Genomic DNA, 11,814 nt, shown 5'->3' on the forward strand with positions numbered 1-11,814 from the left:
CAATAGCTTTTAATTTCATCTGCCAGCTTCAACCAGATTGATCAGAGGGGTAAAAGTCTCAAAGGCAATTATGTTCCTATCTGTTTCTTGAACTGTAATGTTTTGTTCATGCCTGACCAGACAAGAGGCTGCAGTAAAAGTCTGTCACTTCTGAAACTCCAGGAATACCATAAAAGAGAAATTTTACAAGGTGCTGTTGCCGAAAAGCTACAGCCAGTAATAACAGACAAACCAGGCTTTGTAAGATCAGGGACTTGCAGAATTTACTTGCTTGTAAACTTAAGTTTTGATTGATTGTGGTAAAAGAAATAAGTTTCTGTAAGATGTTTTTAGGTATTCCCCCAAGAGAAGCAGCAATGAGCTGTGCTCTGAAGGCAAGTGAGCTTGTCTGTGTTGAGGAGGTGAGATAGAAATGATGAAAAAAGGGAAGCGAAATTGGAATCTGACCCCACAAATAGATGTCTGGAGTTAGCAGTGGTGGAAACTCTGTGAAAGAGAGAAATTTCCACTGTTTACTCTTTTGGCACCCTGGACATTGCTGTTGAGAGCAGGAAATTTAGTTTGTTCACCACTTTGACCATACTGTCTTAGAGGATTTAATTTTAGCAGTCATTCTGAGGTAAATTATGGAGTGACAAGAAGAGTGGTCAAAAGACTAGAAAGGGAAAAGCTGGACAGTGCACCTCTGAGTGGCCTCTTTGTGAAACAGAGAGAAAATGATGAAGTGTAGAGTGGAAAATATGATCTGGACAGAACCCACATAATGGTGGCAAGGAAAGGTCTCATTTAGTGGGAAATCACAGCAAAAGGGGAAAGGACCAGTGATGAGCTAAAAGAATTTCGAGAGAAAGAAAACTGTTGCATGTCTTGATGTATGAAACATTGTTTCCCACCTATCTTCAGCTCTACTTTGTAATGACAAGGCAAGTAGAAGTTTTTACTTATTATATGCTGCATACTTAATCATAGTGTTATTTGTTTCCCTGTTGCTAGGACTGGAATCAGGATGTTGGGCAGTAAAGCTTTTCTTCTATTTTAGGTACTTTTTTGAAGATGTACAACTTTGCAGTGGAATTCCCTGTGCTCTGTTTTACCTTCATCATGGGATGGAGAGAGATTTTAATTTTGTGAACTTCCTGTATCCAAAGGCTACAGCCTTTAAAGCAAAGTGATGTGTGATCTGCAAGCTGTGCCCTGTGGAGAGGTGCTGTAAGCTTTCTTTTTCTTTTACAGTGCTGGAACGGCACCAGTTCATGAAGCGAGCTCAGGCACTTGCACCTTGGTTATCACCCAATATGTTCTACGGAGCTGGCGACAGGAACTCAAAACTTTCCTCTTACCAGCTGAACCCCCTGCTGCAACAAGGTGAGACCATGGGCATCATTTCAGAGGGAAATCAGGGTGAGAAACAGGTAACTTCTTCGGGAAGTTCAGCATTGAGGCTTTAGCCTCTCTACAAGAAAAGAGAGAAAGATGTTCCTAGCATGACTGCGTGTCCTAGAATGACAGCTCTGCCACATCTGCAGTGCACCATAAACTTCTCTGGGTACATAAAACCAGCCTGTTATCTTAAGTGTCTTGCTGGGCTCAGTGCTGGGTGAAGCAGTTTAACACTAACTAAGGTGTATCTGTGCTACACCCCAGTGACTGCAGGGTAAATATACCCAGCTTATCTTGCTTTGTGTGGCAGAGGAGGGTACTGTCTCTTTGTTCTGCTGTGCTGGTCACGGTCAACTCCTTATAGCCAAAACTGACAGGACAAGTGAGGTGCAATTTGTTTGAGTTCTTATCAAATGTCTAGTCTTCAAATGATTAAGGGCAAACTGCCTTCTGTGCAACAGATCTAGCCTGCATGCAGCAAAAAATGAAGGACTCTTTAATGAACCAGGAAGAATTTTCTTCTCCATTTGTTGCTTATATCTGTACGTATGTGTATGTATGTGTGCATACATATAAAAATGTTCTTACATTCGTTTTTTTTTGCAGTATTTCTCCCAGTTCAATGAAATGCAAAAGGAAACACTATGGTCTTTCTCTGATTATTTGTAAATAAAGTATGGTATCAGTGCTGTAGGAAAAAAATGTTCCTCTAAATACACAGACTATATTTCCAGGTATGCTGGACTTCTTACCTCTGTACTGCCTAAAACATGTTTGGTCATGCTGCAGTTTATTAGTTGCTACTCTTTGCACCATACCTCATGTGGTCTGGATGTGCTGGTTGTGGTGCCTGAGACTTGTGCAGCTCTGCCAGTGAGGTGAAGCAGGAGAAGAGAAGCCACTCGGCCAGGATCATGAGTGCGGAGGGGCCTTCTCTTCAGTGTTTCCTGTTGACTTGCTGTGTTCTCCTGTCTTTTTATCCTTAGATGTATCTCTGCAGAACAGTCTTCCACTGGTGCAGCCACAAGCCCAGCTTTCCCATAACAACGGTGTTTTGGACTATCTGGAGTCTGAAATCCAAAACCTGAACATGTCCCAGCTGCGGCCGCCCTCTCACCAGCGGCAGGCTGTGCAGCCCAGCTTGCTGTCCTCGCTGGGCTCCGACATCGTGCCACCTCCTCTTGCCGACCACATCTCCTCCATCCATGGGAGCAGCAACTCCTCACGGCCACAAAGAGCTGCCCGCACCCCCAGGCCCTGGGACTCTGCTGCGGAGGACAGAAGGGAAAACCGGAGGTGGCCCTTGCCTTCCAGTGGGGATTCTCATTCCAGCTACAGTCAGGAGCCCTGGGACAGGCAGCGAGAGGATCATCCTCAGAGGCAGAGGACAGGTGGCTACAATGGCAGGCCCCAGCACTCCAGACGGGATGTGTCACCCCCACGCCAAGCTGAGAGGGGCAAGGGCAGCAGCAGTTTCTATCCAGAGGAGACCAAGGAGCGCTCCAGCCACCATCGTGGTGGGAGGCAGGAGCCTGGGGCAAGGCGAGAGTATGAGCACCATGCTGGGAGGAGCAATTACTCTGGCCAGAGGCGGCACAGCTACTCCCCCCCCTCTTCTCCCAGGGGCTGCTGGAGCTCCTCAGAAGAGCAAGTCCGTGTGCCAGTGTCAAACCGCAGGCGGAGGAACCGCAGGTCCCGGGAGTGGCCAGAAGAGAAACCCCCCAGTTACCGCTCCTTAGAAATCATCCCAGCTCAGGACAAGAAGCACAAAGGCAGCGCAGGGACCCGCTCGGTGAGTCAGCTGCCTTTGTGCTTTCCCATCTAAGGGAAAAGGTGGGGTTTAGGGAGTGAGAGGGAATGTTTTCTACTTTCTGTAGCCTGTTGTCTTTCAAACAGAGGCCAAGGAGCAAGGAGTGCTCTACACAGCATGGTTATGAAGAGGCTGCTGAGTACCCAGGCTGCTGAGGCTGCCTTTTGACAGGCACTGCCTGCATGTAGTGTGTTCAGGGGCAACGTAAAAAGTCAAATCCCTGGAAGTGTTCCATGCCAAGCTAGATGGGGCCCTGAGAAACCTGGCCTAGTGGAAGGAGTCCCTGCTCAGGGCAGGGGAATTGGAACTAGGTGATCTTTAAGGTCCCTTCCAACCCAAACCATGCTATGATTCTGTGATTCTGAAATAAATTAAGTCCCCTACAGGGTGACATGTTATATTCCTGTCCCCATCCAGGGGCTTTTGGAATCCTGTGTATGTATTGGTGTTCTGATACTGACTGGGGAGAAAGCACTTCCAGATTAGGCAGCAGCATCCGTCCCTCTGTAACCATCTCTGGTGCTGGTTTACTTCTGATTTCTTTTAAAATGTGCATGATATTTTTAATATGGCACATATGGGAAAACATCCATAAAGCTTCATGAAATAAGCTTTAAGGTCATGGGTGGCATGGATGAAAAATATGTCATTCTACAGGCCAGGTGGAAGAGGATAACTCCTTTGTTGGGACTCCTGAGAACTGAACATACATTATGTAGGCAGTCAACAGCTACTGTTCACAGCTCTTCTTGTCAGTTTGCACTGGGATTATACTTCAGGTAGCAATCTAAGTGTGAAAAGCTTCATATCCAATTGCTAATCTCCAAATTAGACAGTATATTCCTCCTGAAAAAATGAAGATTCTTTTAAATCAAAAAATGTTAAGTGTTCCTTATCACACATATGCAGAATTTTACCAGGTGGGAGTATTTTGAGGGGCTGTATGTTGCACATTACCATTTTCCTTTCTGTGTTGTGGAAAGAAGTGCAATTCTAGTTCCAGCTGGAATGTGTATATGTATAAATGGTTTTTGTTATGGTGCTCAGAGCAGCTAGGAAGACGTAGGATTTTCTTTCATCATTCCTTGTTCCTGAATCTTTTATTTTCTCTTGCAGGACAGAGGAAGTTCCCACAGTGGAAGAAGCATAGTCATTTAATGTCAGTACTGGAAGAACTAAGATTCCCACTGGACTCCTCCTAGTTTTTCTACTATTTAGGTTGGCATGGCTGCTTTTGATTGAGCAAATAAACAGCAATAAAAGGTTGGGCCAACAAACCCAATGGTTGGTTTGTTTTAAACATTCTAGTAGAAACAGCAGATTTTTAAAGTAAACAGTGTATTCCAGTCTTTAAAGAAAGATACCAGTTCTCCTGATTAAGTGCAGTAGCACTGCTATGAGCCCAGTCTGTAGAATGCTGGTGCAGGTTCCCGTGTTCACGGAGTTGTAAAGTCACAAGACAGTAGAATAATTTAGATTGGAAGAGGCCTCTGGAGGTCATCTGATCCAGTCCCCTGGGAGCTTTGCAGAGGGAGGCACAGCATCTTTCTAAGGCCCTTTGTTATGCTTCAGAATGTGTAATGTTTGTTGCTTCTGCCTGGCTGCTCAGCATAGCTGGGACAGTGTCTTCCTTTTGTCCTCACTAAGCCTCTCTCCCAAACAGGAGGATCATGGTGTAATAAGGTCTCACTGGCATGTCTGCAAATTGTCAGATTATCTGCTCTTTACTGACTGAGAGAACCTGTTCTACTTTGAGCCTAGACCTTAGTGCCTTAAAAGATACTTGTTCTAGCCTTTCATCCAGACTTGAATTTATTTGTAAACTTAAAGGGCTAACTTTACCAAGATTTGTTCTTCCCTGCAGGGATTGAGCGAAGTATGACTACTCTCCTTTACACCATGGACCAGAATTTCCTTCACCTCAAGGAAACATGGTTTTGGTGAATATATGTTGCCTAAGCCATGTACTCTGTTCTAGACATTTTATATTCTCCCTTTCCTCTCCGTGCCATGTATCATATACATGGGGTGGGTTGAAGGACTCCGAAGAAGTCTTATACTCACCATTTTTACTACTGTCCTTGATCTTTACCCTGACACACCAATCCTGCTTGTGTGGTGCATCTGATCTGGAGCTGGACTGTAGGGTTTCCTCAGTTCTCATCCTGACACTAGAATACAGAATTTCTCTATGCTTTGAGACCAGTTGTGAAGGAGAACTTGTCATTTCTCCTTGATGAGATTAATCCACTGTTTCAATTTAAAATGTGCTAGAGAAAGAGAAGCTCTGTGGATGCTGCCTGCTTCCAGGAGAAGCTGTCTTGCCAGAGGCACTTCTTGGATTTAAGAGACTCCAGTTTGGCAAGGAGCTTTGGAGAATCTTGTGAATTATTTTGTAACCCAGAGGCACTGGAGATTGGCCAGTACCAGTGACTGTCTCGCCTAGCTTATTTCCCAGCTGGTGCCACATGGGACTCCTGCTACTGTTTGTTCTTTAATGTCCTAATTACTGATGTGCTTATGCTTTTCCCTGGAAAACTTGGAGAGACTTTCACTTTGTCCACCTCCTTATTTTTTTCTTTTCTTTGGACAATGATGGGAAACATCACACTTTGAGCAAATGGTCCTAATTGGATATCCAGTGCAGTCGCTGGTCAACCCAGGGCTACTCCAGGGTGCTCATCTTCCTACAGTTTCTTGGCTGAACATGCTTATTTGTAATTCCTGCCTATGGAGATGAAGCCGAAGGATCAAGGAGCTTCTCTGGTTGACTTTGTTTCAGCACTGGAGGCCTACTTTTTGAAGACAGAGGGGCTCTTTGCCCACAGCTGATGACTATCACAATTTTTTTAAAAAAGAGCTAAAAGAGCAACTCCAATGTTTGAATTCAAGAAAGGAGGACTATAATTAGCATAGTATTTGTCTGCATTAGGTCCAGACTGAACAATTTGAATTGACCCATGAGTCACATTTGAAATATAGGGAATTGTGTTTGCAGAACTTGCAAAGTTAGGTTCACTTTTGAATCCATCAGCCACTGTCTGTGGATCATTTTTTTCTAATTTTATGACATGCTTAGGATTTTATGAAATACCTTTTTCTATGATGGACTGGTATTTTTATTAGTTAAGAGGCATTTTAGATGACTGCAATGATGGAAAATTATATGGGGCTGCTTCTTCCAAAACTAGCAACCAGTTTTGACATTAGTTTTACCCTCTGCTGACTTTTAGCAGATAGCAAGGGCCCTGCAGACTCTACCATTGGAAGCTGAATTGGTTACTCAGAATTTGACTCTCTCCTTGTGCCTCCAATAGGTTCATACGTCATGCAAGAGAACTTTTTCCTGTCCTAGACCAAATGTCCAGATTTCAGGAAAGGGCTGCCCCTTTCTCCATCAAAGAGCAGAGGCTATTTGAAACCGGTGGTGAGATCCCAAGATAGTTGCATGGAAGGAGTTCATTCCTTGACATTCAAATGTGTACAAGCCAATACATATCCAGCAAGTTTTCCCAAGAGCAAGAAGCTGCTTGCACTGCAAGGAAACCAAGATGACTCTCTCTGTAACAGGAGCAGCTGCTGCAGCTGCTGGAGTATGAGCACGCTAACAGCAGAGGTGGTGCTTTCTAATCCACACCTATGAAGGAGCCCTCCATCTTTATTTATTCGTCTAGTCCCATAATTGAGCTAGGGTGAGTAATTGTAGATTGTGAACACAATTCACAAACAGTGAAATATGAGAGGTTTTATCTATATCATACTTGATTTGCGCCTCAGTCACTTTGTTCATGTTTATAGAAACATTAAACAAAACTCTTCAGGGAAAATTGATTGTATCTCTGTGTTAATTCTGTAATTTCTTAAATTGTGACAGAAGTAGATTGGGTGATCCAGCAGGGAAGCAGAAATGATACCAGTCTTACTGGTCTGCAGACCACTGTGGTTCATAAAGCAGCAGTTGGTGGCCTGTGAAATAACGACAAAGGAAATCCATCTTTGCGTGCTTTACAGCTACAAGCGGACAGAAAAGTGGAAGGAAATAGGCTCAGCTTTAGATGCTTATTTCTGATTTTAATTGGCTATAAATGAAACCCATTGTGGCAGCATTGCACAATACAACGTGGACCCTTTTCCTGTAAGATCACAGGTCTTTGACTTTTTAAGAGAGAGAGAGAGAACTGAGCAGCTCCAGTACAGCACACTGAAAGAAATAACAGTAGGAAATATCCTAGCCTCATTCTTTCTACATTGCAATTTATTCATGATTCATTTTTTAGCCATTCCCGAGAGCTGATGTTCATATGTCACCTCATTTGTGATGGAAAAAGTTGAATATTTCCCATATGGGAGTTATTGCTATTCTAAACTTTGGTTCTTTTTGTTCTTCCATTCTTGTTGAAAGAGCAAGTAGTATACCTTACCCCCAAAGAATGAATCTTCTGTCTTAGATAAAGTGCCTTCATAGCCACCAGTGTTTGCCTAGTTTAAAATAATGTAATGAGTAAGTGACCATGCCACGCTGGGCCAGATAAGGTCACCCATGCTACAGTCAGCTGCTTTCTACCTCAGACAAGAGATGCATAAGAGAGATAAAGAATCGTGTAATTTTTCTTTGATTAAGAAAATACTTGCAATATCTGTCTTTCTTGCTTATTTGCAGAGCACCCTGCCAGTCTGGAATGCCATTCCAGGAATGGGGGGCAAGGGCTGCTTCTGTGCAATCATTGATATGGTCTTGGCAACTGCCCATTTGGCACTAGAAAGTGCTGAAACACCCAGTTGCTATCTCTGGGATTTTATTCATGATAGCACTGCCTAAAGTTAGGCTGACTTCAGGGCCGGGGAACTTGCCTTTTGTGATAACAGCCACAATGCAAAGCTCTGCAGCAGCATGAATCACCACACAGGGCAGCTAAGTCCCTTCTGTTACTACCTCCTGCAGCACATCAGTTTAAAACACCCACTCAGAGCTTCCCATTTGTTGACCTGACATAAGAAATAAATAACACTTGAGGTTATCTTAAATTAACCCCTCCAAGTAATGACTGCTCATTTCTGTTTCTGCTGAGTGTAATGCCTATGATGTGCCTTGTGCTGGTCTTCTGAATGTTATTCCAGCTGTAAAAGATTATAAATGTATAGATTCTCTTCAATGACTGTAAAATGTATAATTGAAATATAAGAGAACTTTCAACCAGTTGCTCTAGTGTATTCTTCCTAGGCCATAAATTGCTTTTTAGTGTTTGCACCAGAAGCGAAACTGAAAAGTGTCTGTTCTTATTTCGAGTTAACCTTTTTATACATCAGTAAGAATCTTCTTTTGTTAATTTTTTGGACAAAAATGCAGAATGGTTTGCTTGTATGTAGGATTTTTCCCCCCTTATTTTGGAGACTTTTTTTCCTTTGTTTTTCTAAGAAAAAAGGTAATTTGGATAAATAACTAGAGAGTGGAAAAATGTCTGGAAACCACTAGTGGTACTCTTCAATGATGTGACTTATTGTAGCTTGGCTGCCATATTTGTAAAATGAGAACATTTACTGTTCGGTTCTAATGCATTTGGAGCACCATGAGAGGAAAAGTCCTCTAGAAATCTTGTTTGGTTGCTAAATGAAGGTACTGGTTGAGCTTTTCACACTTCCCACATGTGAGAGTCACCTAAAATAAGTGGTCAACATAAGAATGGAAATCTGTTTGGTCTCATACAGTAGGCTTAATTTCTGTCCTCCCATTCCCCCAGCTGGTGTCCTTTGTAGTTCAGTGTTGCAGCCTTTCTGTCTCTTGCCCCTGTCTACATGTGCCAAACACAGGTGACAGGACCTGCTGGAGACCCAAGGGGCACTTGGAACATGAGGTATGGGAAAACATTCCCTACAGCAGCAATGCAGCCACTTTCTGACTGGGACTGGGGAACCTCAGGAGATGTTACCATAGAATCTTAAGAATGGTTTGTGTTGGAAGGGACCTTACAAGATTGTCTCAAACACCCTGCCCCTGCCTTAGGCAGGGATACCTTCCACTAGACCACGTTGCTCAAAGCCCCATCCAACCTGGCCTTGAGTACTTGCAGTGTCCACAACTTCTCTGAACAACCTGTTCCAGTGTCTCACCACCCTCACTGTAAAGAATTCTTCCTTGCATCCAATCTAAATCTACTCACTTTCAATTTAAATCTGTTTCCCTTTCTCCTGTCAATACAAGCCTTGGTCAAGTCTTTGTGTTTCTAATAAGAACCCTTTAAGTATTGAAAAGCTGCAGTAAGATCTCCATGAAGCCTTCTCTCCAGGCTGAAGCCCCAGTTCTTTCAGCCTTTCCCCACGGGAGAGGTGTTCCAACCTCATGATAATTTTTTGTGCTACTCTGGATCCACTCTAACAGCTCTGTGTTTCTTGGGCTGGGGATCCTGTAGTTGGATGTTCCTCCTGGTAAGGTCACAGAATTCACATAATGACTAGGTTGGAAGAGACCTTAAAGAGCATTGTGTCCAACCCATAGTTTTGACAGCTGTCTCAGGTGTGTTCTCATCTAGTCAGCGTGTGCAAAGAGTCGGTCACGGGGAAAGAAGCGTGAGAGGGGTGCATGCCTCTGTGCACCATTTGGTTAATGCATTGGTGTAAATGGAGAGGAAACTGGTTGTAAAAGCTGCAGGTAAGTGCCAACAGTCAGAGCAGTGGGGTTAGAGCACAGGAAGAGTGGGAGCAAAATTTAGCCCAGCTGTAGCTGCTATTAATGTGGAGTTTGGTCAGTTTATGAAAGGGGCCTCTATGACGTGGTTGCCTGCAAAAGTAGGGGGCTCAGTGACCCATAAGCTGCCTTCCACATCTCTTGGGCTCAGGTCAGACTGACCCTCCATTACCAAATCTCAACAACAGGTCCAGAGTCCTCTACAGCTTCTTGCCTGTCCCACTGAGCTGGATGTGCTTGCAAAAGAGCAAATGGGGAAACAAAGCAGGACCTTTGACCCCTTGCTACCACTATATTAGCTCTGCATAAATGCCGGGGTCTCAGATGAGCACCTACCTCAGCCTGAGAAAGAGAGAAAGCAGGGCAGGTAAGAGCTGAACTCTGTTCTGGGTGGCTTGGACTTTGTGACTGGTGTATCTAGCTCATAGATGAGTGGAGGGAGTCTTCTAATTGGCCCCATCTCCTACAGCAAACCGAAGTGTGAGCCCTTCTCACACTCTGTAGCCAGGAATGGTGCTGAAATAGAGGAGAGTGGGAGTACCTGGGGTCACCTGCTCTGAAGCTGAGTGATGGATGCTCCATAAGACATTCATAGGAGGGTCAAGCCCATGGTGGGAATTGCAGAATTTCAGTGTTGGGACATGCATTACATTTTTCCAGGTGCCTTCACCACAGGAACTGCAGGTTCTAAAGCAGGTAAGAGCATATGTTCATGCTCCTGGGAAGCAAATTTCTGCCTTTTGTGTACATGGAGAAAAACTGGCTTGGGGATTAAAAATCAAGGAAGGGTAATAAAGGAGCAACTGTGCAAACATCTAGTGAACTGGGTGGTAGCTTTTGGAGGTAATCTGCGCAGAAGGAAGTAAAAATGGATGGAAATCTCCTTACTGGGGGATAAGACAGAACATTGACTTGTAACCACCTGGTACAGGATTTAGCAAAGCATTCATATATAATAGACTTTCAGCCTATTTTGCCTTTGCAATTCCTATGTTCAACGTTTCATTCATGTTCCTCTGAGTGATGCAGCCCCCTAACTGGGGGCATAAATAAATTTTAATTTCTAAACAGCTTTTTAAATGCAGTGTGTTTGGAAGCTTGTTTAGATGTAATGTCATATTTTCAGTGTGCCAAGTAGCAAATTCTGACTTTTTTAAAAGACAAAAGTAAAGGAAATCAGATGAAGCTAAATTTTGCATTCATTCACTTTTGGGAACTTGTTCTGCTTAGGCTACTGTCTGCTACATTAATCCCAGAGTGAAAAAGACAAGAGAACCTAGTTAGCTACTTGGGATTTTCCTCAACTAAAGCAAGACAAAGTACTCAGATCACTGGGTCACTAAGATGATCATTGTATGTGATGTACTAACTAGCACAATGTTCTTTAGAGCAATTTGCCAAAACAAATCAAATGAAGAAATCCCACAATATGAATTTTTCAGTTGTACTTAAGCATTTTGGAAACCTATTCTGACTTCTAGCACTTTTGCTGGTTTGCTCAGTGCTGAAACGGGATTTTAGCTCTCATATAAAAGAACTAGCTTTAACTGCCTGTATTTCTTTAGGCTCTGAAAGTTATTATTGCGGATATTTGTGAATATACAAAGAAAAGGGTAACATTTTTATACTGCCTTTTACTCACTTCTTCAGAGGAAAGGCACATGATCTTTGTGTTCTTGTCTCCGTTTATTGGTTAGGTTTGTTGCAAAAATCTGGTGTTTAACCAACATGTTTTATTTCTCTGAAAATAACCCAGACACTGTATGCTGATTGCTGCAGGTCTCTCTGTGTAGAGAGCAGAACTGGTACTCAAACCATGCTGCAATCCAGGGCATTGGTGATAGCTCTGATTCTGCTCCTTAGCACCACTCTCCCCGGTAAGTCTGAAAAGCTTTGCGGTTTACCTGAGACAAAGCTCAGCTCTACAGGTTCTCATGCATCA

At 43.4% G+C, this 11,814-nt stretch overlaps 2 protein-coding genes across 2 annotated transcripts in view; both read left to right on the forward strand.

Annotated features, from left to right (window-relative positions):
- ILDR1 (immunoglobulin like domain containing receptor 1) overlaps positions 1 to 8,384 on the forward strand; it is a 16,305-nt gene extending 7,921 nt beyond the window's left edge. Inside the window, exons 6-9 of the mRNA XM_031056702.1 lie at positions 1,234 to 1,365; positions 2,367 to 3,172; positions 4,307 to 4,453; positions 5,055 to 8,384. Of these exons, the coding sequence (XP_030912562.1) occupies positions 1,234 to 1,365; positions 2,367 to 3,172; positions 4,307 to 4,348 (980 nt within the window). The 3' untranslated portion in view covers positions 4,349 to 4,453; positions 5,055 to 8,384. The remainder of the gene's footprint in view (positions 1 to 1,233; positions 1,366 to 2,366; positions 3,173 to 4,306; positions 4,454 to 5,054) is intronic.
- A 1,820-nt stretch (positions 8,385 to 10,204) lies between these two features.
- The window catches only part of LOC102031831 (apovitellenin-1-like), a 2,773-nt gene continuing 1,163 nt past the window's right edge, over positions 10,205 to 11,814 (forward strand). Inside the window, exons 1-2 of the mRNA XM_005420541.2 lie at positions 10,205 to 10,239; positions 11,652 to 11,749. Coding sequence (XP_005420598.1) covers positions 11,689 to 11,749 — 61 coding nt within the window. The 5' untranslated portion in view covers positions 10,205 to 10,239; positions 11,652 to 11,688. The remainder of the gene's footprint in view (positions 10,240 to 11,651; positions 11,750 to 11,814) is intronic.

This window comes from Geospiza fortis, unplaced genomic scaffold, assembly GCF_000277835.1.
Source record: "Geospiza fortis unplaced genomic scaffold, GeoFor_1.0 scaffold1, whole genome shotgun sequence".
NCBI lineage: Eukaryota > Metazoa > Chordata > Aves > Passeriformes > Thraupidae > Geospiza > Geospiza fortis.